The sequence below is a fragment of the Mesoplodon mirus genome (genome assembly GCF_964341445.2).
Source record: "Mesoplodon mirus genome assembly, chromosome: 2".
Lineage (NCBI taxonomy): Eukaryota > Metazoa > Chordata > Mammalia > Artiodactyla > Ziphiidae > Mesoplodon > Mesoplodon mirus.
The window spans coordinates 128,940,349-128,962,547 of record NC_138977.1 but is presented as its reverse complement, the minus strand read 5'-3'; the positions used below and the strand labels follow the sequence as shown (position 1 = coordinate 128,962,547).

At 37.6% G+C, this 22,199-nt stretch overlaps 1 protein-coding gene across 2 annotated transcripts in view; it reads right to left on the bottom strand.

Annotated features, from left to right (window-relative positions):
• Positions 1–22,199, bottom strand: part of SLC7A11 (solute carrier family 7 member 11) — a 94,260-nt gene that overhangs the window by 61,856 nt on the left and 10,205 nt on the right. For both annotated transcript variants that reach the window (XM_082631030.1, XM_082631029.1), the window contains 3 exons: positions 15,942–16,067; positions 11,311–11,410; positions 4,394–4,438 (listed from right to left, as the gene is read on the bottom strand). In XM_082631030.1, the coding sequence (XP_082487156.1) occupies positions 4,394–4,438; positions 11,311–11,410; positions 15,942–16,067 (271 nt within the window). The remainder of the gene's footprint in view (positions 1–4,393; positions 4,439–11,310; positions 11,411–15,941; positions 16,068–22,199) is intronic.

Here is a 22,199-nt window from a genome sequence, read left to right as displayed (position 1 = left end):
ACTCATAATAGCAGTTCAGAAATTATTCCATAAAGTAATGTTAGCTAATCTGAAAGTTTTCCACTGAAATTAAATTATATGTAAAGGGTAGCCAATTGTGATCATGAAACCTTATTCCACATCCTATATATTTTAACTCACATTGCTATTTTCACTGATCTAAATTAATGATCCCTTTTTCTGTCAGGTCACAATTTTAGGGAAATTTTATTGCCTAGGTGGAGGAGGACAGTAAAAAGGGTTGTAATTCCAGCTGATGATTCATTTCACCAGCTGCTGAATGCTGCCCGTTACAGCACACCTGGACACATGCACCCGTGACTGATGGGCAAACACATTTATCTTGGCATGTCACAAAGGAGATGGAATTATAATTATTCTCCCTTGTATCTAAAGGTATTTTGGAGCTGTGTCTCCCTGCAAAATAATACAAATTACACATCTGGACGAGGTCCACATAATTTTACCATCTGTTCTCTATATTCGATCATCAATATTTCCCAAAGCATTCTCTGTGTTTAAAAAATAAGATTTAGTTTTAAAAGACCTGGAAAAATTGTCAACATTTCAGGGAAATGCTATTTTTAAAATTAAGACATTGAATAAATTGCTCAAAACCCTGAATTTCTTTGGTTGATAAATACATAGTACAAATTTAACCTTTACTTTCCATTAAGGGGATTTTGGAGATTTCTCATATTCTGATTTTGAGAAAATAAATGTGTTGTCTGAGTTTTACACAGACTCCTCCATGCAAACATTGAATATCTGAGTACCTAGCATAAAAGAACCAAAAGGTATCGGAGGTTTCTTTCTTCAAGTTGTCTTGGCAGTTACTCATTATCTTGACCTAAAAATCTAGAGATTTGTACTCTCTCCTGAAAAGTTCCTAAGTTTAAGAGTTTAAAATATAATTTTATCATCAAAAAATCTAGAAACAATAAATGCTGGAGAGGGTGTGGAGAAAAGGGAACCCTTTTGCACTGCTGGTGGGAATGTGAAATGGCACAGCCACTATGGAGAACAGTATGGAGGTTCCTTAAAAAACTACAAATAGAACTACCATATGACCCAGCAATCCCACTAATGGGCATATACCCTGAGAAAACCATAATTCAAAAAGAGTCATGTACCAAAATGTTCATTGCAGCTCTATTTACAATAGCCCAGAGATGAAAACAACCTAAGTGTCCATCAATGGATGAATGGATAAAGAAGATGTGGCACATATATACAATGGAATATTACTCAGCCACAAAAAGAAACGAAATTGAGCTATTTGTAATGAGGTGGATGGACCTAGAGTCTGTCATACAGAGTGAAGTAAGTCAGAAAGAGAAAGACAAATACCATATGCTAACACATATATATGGAATTTAAGAAAAAAAAATGTCATGAAGAACCTAGGGGTAAAACAGGAATAAAGACACAGACCTACTTGAGAATGGACTTGAGGATATGGGGAGGGGAAAGGGTAAGCTGTGACAAAGTGAGAGAGTGGCATGGACATATATACACTACCAAACGTAAAATAGATAGCTAGTGGGAAGCAGCTGCATAGCACAGGGAGATCAGCTCGGTGCTTTGTGACGGCCTGGAGGGGTGGGATAGAGAGGGTGGGAGGGAGGGAGACGCAAGAGGGAAGGGATATGGGAACAGATGTGTATGTATAACTGATTCACTTTGTTATAAAGCAGAAACTAACACACCAATGTAAAGCAATTATACTCCAATAAAGTTGTAAAATATATATATATATATAATTTTAAAATTAGAAGTATTCTAGGAATATTTAATGAAATTTGAGGAATCATGATTTCCAGAAAATGACAATATTTCATCCAATGTAACCAGTGATAACAATCTTAGTCTTATACGACAGGCTTCAATATGGTGTGAAAATTTTTTTTGCATTTCTTTCAAAAACACTGAAGAAAGAGAATTGCTTAGGATACTGAAATCTAGGAAACACTCTTATGGGAGTAACATTTTACCTTACTCCTAAAATAAGGATATAATAATAGTAGCAACAACCAGTTATGTAGAGATTAAAAAGTAACAGTCACGAATCTACATACTCATTACCACAACCCAATGAAGTAGGTGCTATTATTATTCTCACTTTTTGAGATGAGGAAATTTCTTTGCAACAGCGGACAACAAACCCTGAATCAATACATCACTGTTCTTTAGTATTTGTATATCTTGATCATGAAGATTATCAATGTGTGAAACTAAGCCTCTTAAATTAAGGAGAAGAAAGAGGGAGAGAGAGAATCCTTGACTGGCATACCTCTATGGCAGAATGCATCAGAAATTCAGATCAAGCTTAATAATGGCATAGTTTGAATATGCTTAATATGCACAATAGTATAATTGGACATATTGAAAACAAGATCTATGCTTAAATTATTAAATAACATTAAATGAGAATATGAACTATCTCCATGCCACTGATGTACAATGTAATAACTGTTACATTATAGGTCACATCCACAGACCTGCAGTTTGCCATTCTTTTCATAAGAAATATTCTCTGATATTGGATTTTAGTAATTGGTCTCTTTAAAATGTTTGTAGACTTAAAAAAGACAGTCATGAACCATAGTAGTCTCTTTCACACAATGGAGACTCAATAAATACTTACATAAAATCTAGTAAGAGGAGTCTTTCCTCCTCATTGCCACTTACACACTAATTATTTGCAGAAATAAAAAGGCAGGGCAACCCATTTATCTCTGTAATCAGCGGATTTAGAGTCATAATGTAGTTTATCATTTCAGAGCCATGCTAGAAAGAACTAGTTCTTGGTAAATGTATGTTCTCTACCAAAATTCCAGGTATAAATATGAAAACATTGCTAGAAATTTATCATATTTCTCAATAAAATAAACATTTCACATGTTTATATTACATAGTGATGTGCATAATGGTTAAATCAGAGAGTATGAAACACTATTTGAACCTCATTTACTGGTTTGCCTATTCAAAATTCTGACAACTCTGGTACTTGGCCGGATCTAATCGGCTGCCAATATACTTGCTGCCCAAATTTTAGTCTACATTAATTTGAATTGTCAATCCTTAAGCATGTTCTCTGAAGTCCAGGCTACTTCATACTGACTCACCTTTGTACTTGTTTACCTTTCTTGGAAGTTTGTCCCTTCCTCTCCCTTCTCTCCCCGCCCCCTTATAATTACCTAAGGAACACCTACTCATCATTTGAGTCTCTATATAAGCAACATCTCCCTAGATAAATATTTTCTCCTTTCGTCTCTGTCAAATGGCGAAAATAATCTACTATGGTACCAATCACACCATGTTAGTTATTTGTTTACACATTTGACTCAATGACTAGACAATGGAATCTTGAATATGTCTTATTCATCATGTCAGATGATGCACAATAGTTGGAACATGGTATAGATATTTCATAAAAGTCAGATGAATTAAATAACTCTAAAATTCTGTCTTTATCTTACACTGTACTACTTAAAATTTCCCTTTTCTGGCTATAGATTATGTGATTTTCCTGTAAAAATCAAGTTTTTAGAAAAATCATAAAAATAATTCAGTTTTCAAAGTTCTAGGTTAAAAATAATTCATTCTGAAACATTATATAAATCATCATCAAATCACCTAATCATCAAAAGGATGATTTTTACCAATAACAAAAAGTAAAAGCAGTCATCCAGCTCCCCAAATTTACAAGTTCCTAGAGTATTCTGCATTTATTTATAGGCTTTCATAACTACTTGTTCATTAATTACATTATTCTCTTTAATTGGATAGCTCTCAAAAAACTCACATGAATTACTAGAAATAATCAACTTTCAGAGTTCACATCTCATAGCACATTTGTGAGCATCCAAGAGTCCATTTTAAGTTGTATGTATGTTTTTATGAAATGAGTTACCTAAAATATAACTCTATTCTTTTATGCTTTCAGGCTATCAGACAATTTTATATTGGATGTAGAATATACAATAAAGTTATTTACATCTAATTTATGATAAAATCAAGTAAGTTTTACCGCCCAAGAGAATGATGATAGTGAGAAAGCTAATTAGCCTTCATTGAATTCCTTCTTTAGGTCCACTTTTTTTTTTTTTTTTTTTTTCTTTTTGCGGTATGCGGGCCTCTCACTGTTGTGGCCTCTCCCGTTGCGGAGCACAGGCTCCGGATGCGCAGGCCCAGCGGCCATGGCTCACGGGCCCAGCCGCTCCGCGGCATATGGGATCCTCCCAGACCGGGGCACGAACCCGTATCCCCTGCATCGGCAGGCGGACTCTCAACCACTGCGCCACCAGGGAGGCCCTAGGTCCACTTTTTTAACCATACAACCTTACATTTCATTCCTTATAAATATTTCAGAGTAGTTATGGCTACTTACTTTTCAGGATTTTCCACTTCTTCAGTAACAAAGTTGAGATAAAACCTAAGAAGACATACATGAATTATAAACCATTAATACATTTTATGATCATCACCCAAAGTTTGAAATTTTAAATATTTAAAATCAAACTCAGAATCATAAAAACTTTATAAACAAATAACCTAAGATGAAAATCTCCAGCACCCAAAGCTCTCACAATTCATTTTTCTATTAAGCAGTATTTATGGAGCTCTTTTTTTTTTCTTAACTTTTTCATAGAGGTATAGCACACAAACAGTAAAGTGAACAAATCTTAGTATACAATGATAAATTTTTACATATGTATACACCTATGTAACTGACAAAAGGATCCAAAGGTACAATATTTCTAGCACCCTAGAAGGTCCCCTCAAGGTCCTTTGCAATCATTATCATCTCCTCCACCCTCCTGTAAAGGCAACCACTATTCTGATTCATACCACTATAGATTAGCTTTGTTTGTTTCATTACAATAGACTAATAATATTTGCTTGTATAACTATTATACAATATTTATTCTTTTGTATCTGGTTTTTTTGCTGGACTTTATGTCTGTGGGTCTCATCCATGTTGTTTGTAGTAATTCATCATTCTTTACTGTTGCTTTTCATTGTATGAATGTAACACTATACACTCCACCACTGATGGATATTTGAATCATTTCCAATTTACAGTTATTATGAATATAGATACCATAAATATGCTTGCATATGTTCTTTTGGGGACCATGCAATCATTTCTCTTGGGCATATACTCAGAATACGATCACTGGGTCACAGAGTAGATACATGTTTATAGTCAAACTATTTTCCACCATTTTTGCATTCCTACCAGCAATGTATGAGATTATCACGTCAGTCACTGGGGAAATAAAAGTAGAAAATCTATAATCTTTCTTGTCAAGGAGCTCATAGTTCATAGAATGGTCCATAGAGTGGTGTGATACAGCACAGAAGGCAATGTTAGAGCATGTCCAGTTACCATGGAAGCCAGGAGTGAGGTCTAAACCAGCCTGGCAGGTCTTGGAAGGTTTTTGAGAGAAGGCATCACCCAAGCTGAGTCTTCAAAAATGCTTGATGTTTAGCCCTGGTCAAGTGGTGTGCGGACATTCCAGGCAGAGTACAGCACATGAGCACGGGGGTGTGGGAAAGTGCTATATGCACAGGGGTGTGAGCAACAGCTCAGTACTCTGTAGCACAAAGCGTGCCCTGGGAGTGAGAACAGAATGTAAGTACAAGATGGCCTTTGGCTTCTGGGAATCCAGCTTTTAGTAGGGGTGATAAAAACTTGAAGGACAATAGAAGCATGGTAATAGCATTTCTTAGTTTTAGGGAATTGGCTTCTGGGTATGAACACAGAAGGCACATAGGAAATAAAAATGGGATAAAGGATAATAAATTCTCAATTTGCACTTTTTCCTTTCAATTCACTGTTTTCCAGTATGCATCCCACCCAAATAACTGCAAGTCATAAGGCAACTATGCCTTATGCATAATAGCAACGGTGAAGTTGCTCTGTGTGTGTGTGTGTGTGTATGTGTGTATGTGTGTATTTAGGCAGCTAATTTTAGGCCCATTGAGTCATTACACCGTAAGTTGATAACTAAAGGGCAGAACACTTTGAATATTTTCCCCAGATCCTGAACACTTTTGTCAGCTCTTACATGACAAGAAGCATTGCAGGCACACAATACTTCACTTTCAAGTCCCATAGGATTACATATATTACCCTAAATTTATGGCCCTAGAGAAATTCAGATTCCTTTCCCTCACTTTATGACATTACTTATCCCATCCAGGCATGTCAATTGCCTTGCATCCTTGACTTCTTTTTCTAATCTAAAGTGACTTCTGGAGACCATTTAAAGCCCTTAAAGTTCTCTTTCAAGGTTCCAAAATGTAAAATTGAGGCAGGCTCCTCAAATAAGCACACAGAGATAACTGGATCGTGAAGATGGGAGAACTAAGGGATCATAATGAAGAGAACTAGACATACAAAGACCTTTCTACTTCTCCATTTCAGAGGCTTAGAAACTTTCCACAAAGTAAAAAAGTCATATTTTCATTGTATTCCTCTATGCTCTTATTATTCCTTAGAAGATAAAATAGCTATTATATAGGTCCACAGAAGCATGGTTCTATAGGGACAAATTCTCTATCATCTAAAACCAAGAGGCTGGAATATTAGCCCATCAGCCTTTAATATAATTAAGGTATCTCACACCTTAAAACAAAGATGAGAAAACCTGTCTTATTCCACCTTTATTCACAAATAGGCAGTTGATGTTCATGGTTGTAAAACAAAACAAAACAAAACAAAACAAAACACAAGACAACAGGCCCAAAATGGAGTTGCTTATGCTAAGCCTCCTGTCACCAAACCAAACTGTAATTCACTTAAAGATTCAGATCTCCCAGAAATAGAATCTGAAACCAGTCAATTAGGAATTGCATTATTTAAGCACTCTGCCTGACAGACCCCTGCCATCCCCTAAATGAAAATAACTTTGTAATAACCAAGCTGTTTTATGGCTTAGTATAACTTCCTTGTTCCCACCGCCTTCTGCCTAAAAAAGCCTTCTCTTCTGTACAGCTCCCTGGAGCTCCTTTCTGTCTGCAAGACGGGATGCTGTCAATTCATATCGATTTTTGCTCAAACTCTTAACATTTTAATATGCCTCAGTTTATCTTTTAATAAAGTTCAGGTGTCTAATACTGTAAGGACCATGTTCTAAGTAGAAATATTTGAATATCTGAGAGAAAACAGTAGCACCAAAGGTGATCTAAAAAGTCAGCAGCCAAGGATATTTTTTAATGACTAGAAAGTAAGTTTCTAAAAATAGAGGTTGTAGTTACACCAGGAATGCAAGCAACAATCAATACTTATATCTGGAATATGCACTCTGAGGGATCTGATGTGTTTGTTATAAGCCCAAGGCAGTGGGAAGTACAGGAAGAAAATGAACAAAACGAAAAACCTAAAAAAAAAAAAAAAAAAGCCCATGCAAAAACCACACACACACTTAGAAATATTTCCAGGCTTCTCACTTCAAAAATAGCCAGTTCCTTCTAAACAGTTGTTTTAGAACTGGTCTTTTTCCAACAATGTTAAGGGGAGAAAGGAAATATTTATAAAAAAAGAACGCAATTTCAAATATTTTGCCATAGAGAAAAGGAAAAGCCTTGGGACAGAGTGGGAAGTGGGAAGGAGAAAGCTTCTTATTTTGGTCCAAACATTCACTCTTGTGGGAAATACATCTTTATGCTCTCTCAGTCTCCAGCCATGCGTCCATAGCCCATCTCCTCAAGTTCTCTAGAGAATGTTCATAAGATCTATTGTTCCAGCTTTCCCATGATTGTGTATAAAAGGCACTGCAAAGCTGGCAGTGCATTCTGATACCCAACTATGTGAATTATTTTGAAAAGAAGCTTATTCTTTAGATTTGATTTGACACAATGCTACAAAATAATCCCAGCAGGTGCTTTAGAAAGACTAAATCCACTGAGGATAGGATTTAAAAGGGAGAAAAAAGACAGACCAAAAAACTATTTTCTATCACACAATTCAAAAAAAAAAAAATCCCACCAACCAATATTTAGCTTTGGGTCAGGATATGGGACTGAAATTGATTGAGTTCCCCTGGGCCACAAGGGAGACTGGAGGACATATTTCTCTGAATGCAGACGTTGGCAATAATATAAAAGTTGTTCTGACCCAACTCTGTGACCTGGCTGGGTTAATGATTTCTTTCCCCCTAATCATGTTTCTGTGAAGGAGTTTTCATCACTCTAAAAAGGTCCAGCACTCCTCATAAATCAACAGCTTGCTCTATTCAGATCCAAGGGTTTGGCTGTGTCTTGTTCCTATTCAACACATAGGGGGTGACTTACTAACGGAGCAGGGCCTCCCAGACAACAGGGGTCTTGCTGCGTTAACTTAGACCCTGGGTGGTTAACTTCTGAGGACAACAGCTGCTTCTGTCTCATTTGCAGTGCACCCTACACCCTTTTTTTTTTTTTTTTATGCAGTATGCGGGCCTTTCACTGTTGTGACCTCTCCCGTTGTGGAGCACAGGCTCCGGACACGCAGGCTCAGCAGCCATGGCTCACGGGCCCAGCCGCTCCACGGCATGTGGGATCCTCCTGGACCGGGGCACGACCCGTGTCTCCTGAATCGGCAGGCGGACTCTCAACCACTGTGCCACCAGGGAAGCCCCTACACCCTTTTTTTTTTTTTCCTTTTTTTTGCATCAGAGATTGTCAGGGCAGCAGCACAGGGAGTGGAGGCTCATTATGGCGCCCAATTTATAATTCCACAACCCAGTCTTATAATTCCATCATGAAAGACAAAAAAAAAAAAAACGTCAGAGAGGCAGGATCACATTTGGAAAGTGCCTAAACACCGCCTGCTTTGGGAACTCTTTTAGTCTCCATCTTGTTCCGTTTATATCCAGATATTAACTTTTTCCTCTGGCACTCCAAACCAACAGACTACTTCTTCTACACACAGCTCCCTTTTTCTAAGACTGATGGCCACAGAGTAACAAGCGGATGATTTCTACCTATCCACAAAGCAACATTCAGGTAGCAGAACAGCCTGTTGGAGACATACAGTTACTTATCTGCCCCCTACATTAACCATTGGTAACACATAACAGTCCATTTAAAATCCCGGCCTTAATTTCCTACACTATGATTGAACCCTCTAGAACACAAGAAAACCAACAGTTTCCTGTTCTTTAAACTAGGATGTGGACATGAGGATTTGACGGGTAAAATTATGACCAAAGTTTCATGTAAACCCCAGTTACACTGTAAACGGAGTATTGAAATATATTTCTAGGCCCAAGATGGAGCCACTCAACCTCCAAACGCCAAGCCACCTCTGGGGTCTATAATTATTTCCTTGTTTCATACTCATTTTCTATTTTTCTTTTCTTTGCTCCTTACTCTTCATCCTATAAAAGCTTCCTGTCCTCCACCCCATTTTGCAGTTCTTTGGACTCATTTATTATCACCTAAATTGTCATTTTTAATCATTTTAACAAGAGTAATGTTTGGGGTTCAGCATCAACAAAACTAAAGATTAAGATAATAAGATCATTCAAAATGAAAAGTCTTTATACTTGGAGAAATCTACCAGCCCTCAAAAGCTTACAGAAGTGGAGAAGATTTGCTCTACATAAAGCAGGTAACCTGAATATTCAGCACTTATAGTAGGGGAGTGAATTGGATAGAAGAATACTGTTAAGATTCCGTGGGAACAGATGCATGGTACTCACAGGCAAAAGAAACTTCATTCAATAGAATTAATCAAATCTCCCTCGTGACAATCTCCACATTCCGCATTCCTGATTGAATACCGCCAAGCCCCCAACACTTGGCTCTAGCTGAAAGCTTCTGTCATCTCCCCACTTGCTCTGGTGTCTCTTGGTGACCCTCCCAGGGCTTGGCTGGTGCCCCAGGGTGCCAGAGCTGTGATCAGGCTGAATAGCCATAGAATAGATGATTCTGCTGCTAACCCTGGGAGCACAATTGCGTTCTATTTTTTGCTTAGCACCACGTTGTGCTTTGGACAAAAATAAAAAGACTTCAAAAATACTAAGAGTAATGCTTACACGCAATGGCTATCAAAATATTTCGAGAGTACACAAACATTTTACACTAGACTTTTTAGAGCTACAATCTTCTAAGAACTTCAAACATTTTGCTTCAAATACCACATTAAAATTTTTAGTTCCTGTACTCTCCTAATTCTCCTCTAGTGCTCTATTTCCATAATTCAGTGAGATTAACAGGGAAAAAATATTTTTATATTCCATGCATTAGCTGGAATTTAAGATGCTAAAAACAAAAGAAACAAAAGGAAATTGTATTTGTATTTGAAATGAATTCACATAATTTTTGAGCTAGTGTAGTTCATTATTTTTAGACTCATAGAACATTCTCACAGCAACTGTACAACTATTAGCTCTATAAATAATAAAGAAGAAATATTGCTAGTAATTATTCCAAAACAATGAAATTTAATTACATTATAATTATTTTGATGTTTAAGTAGTATTTTTCTCCCTAATGAGATTTCTTGCAGTAGTCGCTTCAACTAAACCTTATTAGATCAGTAAAATTTAATTAGGAAAAAAATCCCACTCCTGGCCATGATTATTGTTATTCAAGTTCCTGAACAAAGCAAGACATAAATACAAAGCTTTAATGCTTCAACCAGAATGGCATCACAGTTGGACAGGGATTTAGGGAATGTACTTGTGGCACAGTGATTTTATTCATCCTTCCTGCATTTTTTTGTTTTCAAGTGTTGAGGAAATTTTAAGGAATTTGTAAGGTCCTTTAAAATGTAACAGATTATCTAGTACACCTGATTTCACTATCCCGTTTTCTCCTCCCTGCCTTTAGAGTACCATTTTACCTCCTGGGAACATCTTACTTATTTCTGTAACTGAATTATTTCCTTCTCATGGGAAGGTGGAGTAAATCGATTAATCACTATTGGGTACACCTCTATAGCTTCTGCTGGGAGGCTTTCTGACAAAGTATTAATACTAATCTTTAATTTCTTGTGGTGCTCTTATGCCCTTATTGATCCATACTTATAAATGATTTGTACTGGTTCTCAAGACCCAGCATTTGTTTCTTTTTTACATTATCAGGTTAAATCCAGTAGTTGCCTTGACTGGAAACCTCAGTGATGTTTGTGTTAAGTTGTGTGCACGGTAATTGGCCTGGTGAAGGGAGCCACATCATTTTTCTCACTTCAAGTAAAGCATGTCACACAGATTATGCCTGTTCACATTTGCCTAGCACCTTGCTTGGCACTTAAAGTACCTGAAGGAATTAATGAACCATCCAAATCACCAGTTGATAGCGATATCAACTTACCAGCCAGCGTATGCATACATTCCATAATAAAAAGCCAGTGGCAATCCCATAATACTTGCATCTCTTCCTGAAAAGGCATCTTTAAAGTGTTGTGTTTGCCCTACAATAAGAATAGAAAGATTTAGGACTTTTCAAAGAAGTGGTTATTATTCATTCTTTAACCATAAACATGAATGGGGGGGAGGGGGGTTGGGAATGAAGTATACAGTTTCAGGTCTAGACTTCTTACTCTCTGCTCATTCCGAACTTTATTAATGCTGTATCCATTCTACAGAAGGAGTCCCAAAAGTATACTGATTGCCACTAACACTACCTCACATTTATTTTAATAAAATCATGGCAAAGAGGAAAATGGCATTTCAAAAACAATCTCTTTTTTAAGCATGCCTCTACTCGTAACAGAGTTTGACCAGGAAAGAAGATTAAAGGATCGTCTGTAAACTATAGTTTTTAGGAGTGTGATATAATTCTTAAAAATGATGATAATGTAATGTTTGGGAAGAAATATTCAAGGGTCTATCTTCAATGAGGAGGCATGAAACCCAAGAACCACCTTCTCACATCATTTAACTTACTTTCTGCTTTCTCCCTATAGTTCATTAGATACCAACAGGGGTTGGAAAACCCTGTGGAACAAATCTGCTCTGCACCCCCAAGCTTCTTTTGTAAAGAAAGATTTATTGGAGCACAGTTACGTTCACTTATTTACCTATGACTGATACTATCAGTCTATGGCTAATTTCACTCTCCAGCAGAGCTGATAGTTGTGGCAGAGACCACATGGTGCACAAAGTTGAAAACATTTATTATCCGCCCATTTACAGAGAAAGTCTGCAGACACTTTCCTAGAGAATGGCATGGTTTCCTTCTAGAAACACAAAAGAAACTATACTGAACTCTAAAATAAATAGGTTTAAACAAATTTTTGCATCAACATGTGAACTGGGCACTTTTATTTTTATTTTTTATAAATTTATTTATTTATTTTTGGCTGCATTGGGTCTTCACTGCTGCACGCAGCCTTTCTCTAGTTGTGGCCAGCAGGGGCTACTTTTTATTGCGGTGCCTGGGCTTCTCATTGTGGTGGCTTCTCTTGTTGCGGAGCACGGATTCTAGGTGCACGGTCTTCAGTTGCTGTGGCATGCGGGCTCAGTAGTTGTGGCACACGGGCTTAGGTGCTCCACTGCATATGGGATATTCCTGGAGCAGGGCTCGAACCCATGTCCCCTGCATTGGCAGGCGGATTCTTAACCACTGTGCCACCAGGGAAGCCCTGGACTGAGCACTTTTAGGCATAACAGTTTTCTCTACTTGGTAAATCATAATGGGACTTTTCCTGTATATCTTTTGGATAATTAAAAAATAGAAATTCAGATTTACTTTAGTCAATCAGTATTCAAAGTTAAGCATGAAAAGTCTCTATTTCCCAAAGAAAATAGCAAATGAGATGATCTAAATGGGAAATGTGACTTGTTTCAAAACTGGCCTTCCCATAAGAAAATAAAAGGCGGATGGGAGGTAGATGATATACATAAGACCCTTTCTCTCTTCACTCAAATCTCAGTTTTTGCCTGCATTGTCCGGACAACAACACATGTATCAACATAACGTGCAAGTTTTTAGACCCAAAATGGAGAATATTGAGTTATCCACTAAATGTCTTTCCCCTCAAAGCATCCAATTCCCAAATATAGTTCATTTTTTAAAATGATACTGTCAATTCAAAAATACCTGTTTTACAGAAACATCTCTTGTCCTCATAGAAGGAAAATATAAATACTGGAAACCCTGTAAAAACACATGTTGCATATTGCTTTACCATGATCTGTAGTCTACTTGGCCTTACGGGACAATATTCCTAAGAGTGCAGCACTGAATAATCAATAAAAGATATCAAACTTTGCAAAGACTGAATCCCAAGCACAGATTCTAAAAAGGGCCATTTTGAGAGCATTACGAAAGAGAGGTGTTTCTAAGTTTCAGGAATATTTTGGCTGCATAACAGAGGTCTCACAAAGATGAAAGTAATTATATTCAAAGGAAAGTTTAACAAATCCTCATAAGAGAATACAGAACATACAGCTAGTTTCTGGATCTCATTAGATTAGAATAACTGCACAATCTGTATAAGTAAATTTTTTCTCTTCTTGAAGTTTCATATTAATGTGAGAAATATGTGATAAGTTAGAGACAAAGAGAATCACTGTTTTATAGTAATAGAGTAAATAAATCTGCTAAGAATACTCTCCAAAATATTTAATTTACTTTAAATGTAGTAAAATTCTCAGGTCACTTCTCTGTTAAGTGAGATATAAGGAAACATGGTCACATTAAGCACTGATATTGAAACTGAGCAGGACCCTGTGGGGCCTTCCTGGGGACAGACCACTCCCCATGCCCCCTGCCTCTTGTTTGTAGAAAAGCTTTAACCTTCTAGGCCTTCCCTGAGTTCCAAAGAGCAATTTTAATCAGAGAAGTGAGAAAATGCAGAAACAAAGGAAAGCAGTCAAACAAGACAAAACAAAATAGTAATAGTTTAGCCGTAAAACAAACTCAAGGTCATTTAGTTACTCCTCAAGGGCTATAGATAACATCCTGAGTCATACCCTTGAGTTGTTTTCCAGATACTAAAACCCCCACCAGGTGGAAGAAGCTAACTGCATGATCACCACAGTCTTATGGCCCCCAAACTGGCTGCAACCTGAGGATCGATAATGCTGACATCTGTGACCTTACCTGTTACCTCCTCATCAACCAATCAGAGAATGGTGCATGAGCTGATCATGCACCCTGTGACCCTCTCCCCCACACTGTCTTTAAAAAGCCTTTCCTGAAAGCCATCCGGAGGTTCAGGTCTTTTGAGTATGAGCTGCCCATTCTCCTTGCTTGGCCCTGCAATAAACACTGTACTTTCCTTCACCACAACTCGGTGTCAGTAGATTGGCTTTGCTGTGCATTGGGCAGGCAGACCTAAGTTTGGTTCAGTAACAATATCATAAGTATTAAAGGATCATTCTATTGTAATGTCAAAAAACAAATCTAAACAATCTATCATGACTTTTGCTCTCAAGGAATTTGCAATACACTACCATTTGGGCAACCTCACCTCACATCACACACATATATAAATAAGTGGTAAAAACTGACTACAGTCTTACATTACATCAAAAAGAAAAGAAAAAAGTCTTTGTTTTAAAGGACAGTATATCATCTTTTGGAACCTAAACTAGAACAAAAGAAGGGTCCATGACCCAGAGTTTCTGCACTTTCCAAAAATGGAAGAAATTCCTTACAGAAGTCTAAAGAGTTAGCCCAGAAAAGGAAAGCAGCAGCAAAACAGATTATTTTCCCTACATTTCTGATGGGTCAAATAAAATATGGGCAGGCCAGCTCTGTGGAGGCCAAGGTGAACTAGAAGAGTGAGCTCACATCTTCCCTTCAGTGTAAGCTATAGTGTTAAACATTTTCATTGTGTTTACGTTGGCTGAGGTTGCTGGACGAGGTTGCTGGACTTGATGCAAACATTTAGCCAGGAGAGCTCTAAGCTCTCCCACAAGGCTTATTAAATGGACAGCAGCAGCTCCCTTTCCCCAGATACAGAATGACGGATCGTTCCACTTTTATTACTGTTTAATGCCTCTACCATCAGCAATTATTTTTTTGCTTAATTTTGGCATTTCCTTTTGTCTTGTGTAATTCTTCTCTTGCCACTTCATTAAATTTCTCTATAAATTCCCTTTCTTGGAACAGACAATATCAATGTAAACATTAAATACTTAACATGCCCAAGTTATATGTCACTCCTTTACAATTTCATCTCACTTTCCTACTTATTTCCTACCATTGTGCCCATTGTTAGTTAAATAACTCACCTGGACCTCCTTCTCATCCAACAACTTCCCCTGAATCCAAGCTATTGCCTGTGCCTTCTTACCTAGAACAACTGAAACTCTAAATGACATCACTCTCAACCATCTCATCTTTTCTTATTTAATAGTCAAGTCTATAAGGCAAATACTCCCAGAACATGGTGTTACATTTCCACAGAAATGCAGATTTTACATTAAAAATAATGTAACAATAAAACTCACATTTTTACAGCTATCTTTATTGTCAGATAATATTTGTCTTTTTGCAAACACTATTCCCATATCTGACTCTCCTTCTGTCAAGAATCTATTCTCAAAGTAAAAGGAATAATAACCGTAAAAGAATTATTCATCATTTTCATTATTTTCCAGATATCTTTTTCCCTCTAATCTTTCATACTGTGGTTGAACTACTTTAAAGTAAAAATAAGAAAACATATTTATCTGTAGTTAAAACTAATGGCTTATTTTTCTTTCCCCCTTTGTGTTTTCACTACAAATAGTTTAGACCAAGAGAAAATTCACTGATGCCTTATTTTGTTGCTTGGCCCAGTCTTAATCCTCTTGTTGCCATTCAGCTGTAAATACCAACTCAACCCCCAATGCTGCAGGCTTTCAAATCAATTAGATGACACTACAGAGTCTAAGTTCCATGAGCAGAGAGTCTAATTAAGGGATTCTGCTAGTACAAGCGAAAGTTAGAGTTAGAAGAGACCAAAAGCAGAAACGTATTTTAAAAAGCATTTACTTTTCAGTCCCTACCTTTAATTAGCTGCATCACTCCAGGGACTATAATTATCAGAATTGCTGTGAGCTTGCAAAAGGTTAGGAAAATCTGGATCCGGGCGCTCCAGCTGACACTCATGCTATTTAGGACCATCACCACAGCTGCAAACAAATAGATGAAGTTAGAAAAGGTGAATCATCATTGGTATGAAGACGTCTTAGGTTGTGGCTCTTCAAAGTGCCATCCATGAACCAGCAGTGTTGCCATTACCTGGAAGCAGTTGAGAAATGCTTAATCTCAGGCACCACACCAGACCTAAGGACTACAAATCTGTATCTCAGCAAGATCTCTAGGTGATTTTTATGCACACTGAAGTTTCAGAGGCTTGGATGAAACCTATGAACAGTAAGAAGTTGTCTCTTGTTCTTTCTATATGTCAATAAGAGTGGACAAATACTGTAGGGCCCTAATAATCATATAAAAATACCTTCTAAGCAAATCCCAAAGTCATCACATGCAATGAGATTGTTGAATGTGACTCTTCAGCTTCATACAGCAGGCAACTCTTTCCTCGTTCAATGATTGATCTTGTGCATAGTCACCTGCCAGCCGGGCATCACACTCAAGAAGGGGCAAAGTGTGAGCTGGGACATGATTCTTCACCTTCAGGACTAGCTTTAGACAGCACTTTTTGCATTTCCTTTCCACTTTCCAATCAGCACAGTCAGGAGTGACTTTCAACCTACCCTAAATGTATAGGCTTCCCAGATATGTTTTGGAACTTCAAAAAATGTTACAAGGGATGAATCCAAAAGAGTTCCTAGATGCACATTGGGTCTGAAGCCAGCAAAATTTCCCTTTTTTGGTGACACTGTCCACAGTGTCCCGAGTAGTATTCAACTATTCACTCTCCCCGCACTGTGGACCATGAGAACCTTGAGGGCAGAACAAGCATTCATCTCTGTCTTGCTAGTATCCAGCTTCATCCCTGGCCCAGGAAGATCATCAACATGGTTTTGTTGAATCAATGAATGAGCTGGATCCTCAGTTTTAAAAAACCAACTTCAGCCAAAGAGGAATAAAGTGAATGGCGATATTCTCAAACCATGCCTCCTGTACTCTGCTGGAGTGACTTATTCTAGACAGTGGATTTCAACTTTACGCTCTTTCCAAAACCTTATGCTTAGTGTTACTTGCTCCCTCCTCCACTGCCCAAAAAGCTACTTCATACCTGATATTTGTAGTTATTATCTATAAGCTTTATGTTTAAAAAGGTGTATTCTCCCTAAACAAATAACAAAAATGTATGAAAATACTTCTTGGAGGATAAAACCAAACACAGAATTCTTACAGTTCAGGTTGCAATAGGAAGCTTTCCATATGTACAATAATGAGTGATCTTCATAGTTCTAATTGCCTGATACAATCATTAGCTCATTTCAGAATTTAAGAATTGGAGCAAATGTATCAACACAATGTATAATAGCAAAATTTTTAAAATAACCTAGCCCCCTAAAGGAAGGCTAATTAAGGTATACCTTTATTTTTATTTATTTATTTATTTTGCGGTACGCGGGCCTCTCACTGTTGTGGCCTCTCCCGTTGCAGAGCGCAGGCTCCGCACACGCAGGCTCAGCGGCCATGGCTCATGGGCCCAGCCGCTCTGCGGCATGTGGGATCCTCCCGGACCGGGGCACGAACCCGTGTCCCCTGCATCGGCAGGCGGACTCTCAACCACTGCACCACCAGGGAAGCCCAAGGTATACCTTTTTAAGGGTTTACTATGCAGCCATTTAAAATCATGATGCAGTTAAATATTTATTACACGAAAGATTGTACATGACGTTTTACTGACCAATACAGCAAATTACAGAGAGATGGGTAGATGATAAATTGATAGGTAGATAGAAAGATAGATAAAGACACAAAGACAGAGAGAAAGGAATGGAAAAATTCTGAATGAGTGTTTACCAAAACATTAACAGGAGGTATCTATAGATGATAGAATATTGAATAATTTTCAAGTTTAAAAATTTATTTTTCTACATGATTTAAAATAATTTTTATAATGAACATGAAGTATTAAATAAAAATCAATAAAAGCAATTTTCATTTTTGAAAACAACTCAAAGACGGGAAGAATAAGGGACCATGAAAAGTTAGATAGGAGGTTACTAATGAAGAAGTGTTTCAAAGGAATAATGATGAGAATGATTAGAAAGGCTGGAGCCCTGAATAAGCTACAGGGGAAGCTAAGAGAAATATTTTATCTATGTTTGAAGCTGGAAACATGAAGAAATAGACAGGTCTATTGTTAATCACCAAGTGCATTATTTTATCAGTGAAAAGAAAAAATAATTATTTTTCTCTCCCCTATACAAAGCACTTATATATTGAAAATAATTTAATGCAACTCTGTGCTCATCTTCATCATCCATTGATTCTTTTCCTTTTTCTATGTAAATTACTCTGTAATAAATGAGTCATGATAAGAAAGGGATTATTTTTTTAGTTAAGGAGATTCAGCACTGATCTGATAATAATTGAGTGCATGTTCCCACCACCAAAAAAAGAGCACTGTTTTCTTTTATCTAGAGCTCCTACAACCCCAAAGTATTTTTGAGAGTATTTTGGGGAGTATTTTTGAGAGTACTCCACAATAGAAAAGAGCTGTTGTATGGAGAGGAGGGGAGAAAAACGAGGAAGGAGAAAAGGGAATAGAGGGCGGGAGGACAGGAAGGAAGAAAAAGAAGAAAGGGAGGGAGGGAGGGAGGAAGGGGGAGGGAAAAGAGAAAGGCATTCTCATATTTAGAACCTCTATATATTTGGGAAGAGGAAAGAAGGTTTGTTATGTTCATAAAGAGTGTAGGCATTACATTCAATGCCTATTGAAATAGAAAACAAATGAGTTTTGGGAATTTTATGTTGTAAAGTTTTCTTAGAAAAATGGAAGACAAAATCAAACAAATATTATGAATGGATAATCTCACCTTGCTTTCCTCTCAGACAGCTGAAATAAAAATTCAGGTTAAACCTGATTTCTCTCAAAGGTTTCTCAAAACCCTGCTTTATCTGAGCATCCAGACATTGCCCTCATTATTCCATACGACACATTCCAGATGAGATGTACCTCTATGACCCTGAAGGGATACAGCTTAACAAGTAACAAGGTAGCCAGTACAGAGGCACTGTGAAGGTCCTCAAGTGGCTAGAACTGCTGTTTCATCATGTGTCTTTACAGAGAATTTAAGTCTACGTATATTGCTTATCCAACACTACTGAAAAGGGGTTTGGGATTCACTAAATGCAAGTTTTCAGAGTTTCTGAAACAACATCTACAATACTTTGGTTTTTATATACTATCTATCCACATTGTAATCATCAAAGAAATCTGAGCAAGCTTTCAGCCTAGCTTTACGTCCTTTGAATAATGATTGCTAACTTCATGCATTAAGAATTACTTGTATCAGTTTGGGCTTATTATGATTATTGCTTACCTTAAATGTTACCAAAATGAAAACAGAGGGACATATAGTTTTTATTTATTTATTAATGATGCCGTTTCCTAAGAACTGAAATGCAGCAACGAGGAGTGTTAAAAACTGGTACCATGATTTAAGGACTGGCAAGTATTTCTTTCTGCACTTCCGTAATTCAAGTCTGTCTTTTGTTTTGCAGAGTGAGGTTACTGAGCCTGGATATACTGGGTTATCTCCCAGGTTCAGGTTCTCCCTGTCTTCTGGCTTCTGACTGCTCTGTGCTAAACTGGAAAAATATATGGACACTATATGGATGCGACATGGTGAGCTAAAGTGAATTGTTCCACTGTTCTTTGTAGCAGCTGCCTGGGTCGCCTCGATCTCTTTGTTTGCATTCGTTTCCTGGATACATTAATTTCAGACAGGCTTTTAGTAATAAACAACCTTTATAAAGCAGAGAGACTATATCTAGGAACTCACTATTGGGAATAAAAATGGTAAGCCTTAAATAAATATATACTATTGTTATATGACAGCATTGTGCAAGGACCTTACATGGATAATGTTATTTAATCCTATCTCTATGACGTGGTTACCATCACTGGTGTTATTTTTCTGATGAGCAGCTGAGAATCCAGATATTACTTAACTTGCCCGTGTTCACGAAGGTAAGGTGTAAAGATAGGATTGAAGCCAAGTAAGCTGACCCCAGAGTCCACACTTTGACCAGTCGTTCACAGGTAACAATGAGGAAGTAGCTCAAAAGACACATACAATCTCACTAATATACCTAGTTCTTCCAAATTCCCAGTGACTCTTCCTCTCTGCTAGGTTCATGTTTAACTTCGCTGGGATTTCAGGACACTTTGATTCCACATTTTATTTCTCATCCTCCTGAAGGGTACAGTTGCTGTTCTGCAGTCCTTGTATATTTCAATACGACATGTATTTACCTAAGAATTGCTTGTCATGTTATCTAATTATGGTAGAAAAGGAGTAGGGATAGTCCAATTTCAGATTTATAAAGAGCCACTCCATGTACAATGTTTGAGAAGCTAGCACAGAACTGGGCCTAGAGTTTCTTTCATGAAATTTAATGATGCCAGGAAAGTACAGTTTTAGAAAAGAAAGTACTGCATTTGTAGAAATGGCTATTTCTTTTTCTTACATCGCCATCATTAGTGTTACTTTGCTTCCCCCAATTATTCCCACAGGTTATGGGAAGAAGGTAGGGCTCTTTACTCACCTACGTAAACTAAACTAGTAAGAAAATTGAGATGGAGAGAGAGGTTGTTAGGGATGCATCTGAGACTAGATCCCACATTTTTTTTTTTTTTTTTTTTTTGTGGTATGCGGGCCTCTCACTGTTGTGGCCTCTCCCGTTGCAGAGCGCAGGCTCCGGACGCGCAGACTCAGCGGCCATGGCTCACGGGCCCAGCCGCTCCACGGCATGTGGGATCTTCCCGGACCGGGGCACGAACCCGTGTCCCCTGCATCGGCAGGCGGACTCTCAACCACTGCGCCACCAGGGAAGCCCTAGATCTCACATTTTAAGGAAAGTATTTTTATTATAATATTCTGCCATTTGAGTGTATACTTAAAGAGGGTCTAGTTTCAGGAGAGCAGAACCAAAAAACTAAATATCATTTCAAATATTGAACATACTTCAATGTTTATTGAAGCTACAAGGAGAGTGAAAATTCATGGAGTTCCATAAAAGTTAAAGGGAGTAATGTCAGTATTGGGCTAGAGGAAAGAAGACAAATGTGAATATATAAGATTTCCCCATTCAACTTCCATGTGCCTGATACATTTACCAGAACGGACAAGATTTGGGGTAAACAAAAACTTCTCATTTTTATTAATTTGACAGAAACGAAGTAGAGCATTTTTAAAAGGGGAGGGAGTGAATTAGCATTCAGTAATGCCCCCCTACCACCTCACTCTCATTTTTCAAGTGGCTGGTGAAGGCACTCTGCTAAGTCATAAAAATTGACTAACTTCATCCTTCCACAGCCATTCAAGATAAATGATCTTTTCACAGGTATTTTACCAATAAATAAAAACAATGCTTAAAGAGGTTTAATATTTAGCCCTAAATCACATAACTAAGAAATTATGACACTAACTTTCAATTCCAGGTAGTTGCCTCCAGAGCCTGAGTTATCACCACTATGCTAAGATGGTTCAAAAATTCAAAAATCCATGGTGTCAGATCAGAGCAAACTATTTACCTCCATCTTCCTGCTGCCTGAGAGACCTGAAGATGTGCAATCCTCCAAGTTTAACACACAGGCATTCCATTGGCTTCTTTACTAGAGAAAAATTCTTAGACCTCTTCTCATAAACATCAGTCATCAATAAAAATTTACTGCTAGGTGCCATGGGAAGGGCTGGAAACACAGCAGTGAGTAAGCCCCTAGTCTCATGGAATTTGATGAGATGTTTTCCCACAAGAGTATAAAGAGCTACCATTTGTAACTTCATTCTTAAAAACTTTCTGGCATTCTCCAAAACACTTTATATACATTGTCTCTTTCACTATCGTTTAATCTTCACAAGACACCTGATGAGACTGGGCACGATTTAAAGGTAAGAACACTGAGGTGCAGAAAGTTGAAGTGATGTGTCCCCAAGTCTCACATCGGGCAAGATGAATCAAGAACACCATTACCTTTCCAGGACTCAGAAATGTCTAATTCGAGTATTTTTCCTTGTTTCCCTTCAAAGATTTCACCGAACAATTATTTGTGCATGTTCCATGAATTAAGGGGGAGAATCCAGGATGAACCTACTTATGTTCAGAAATGTATG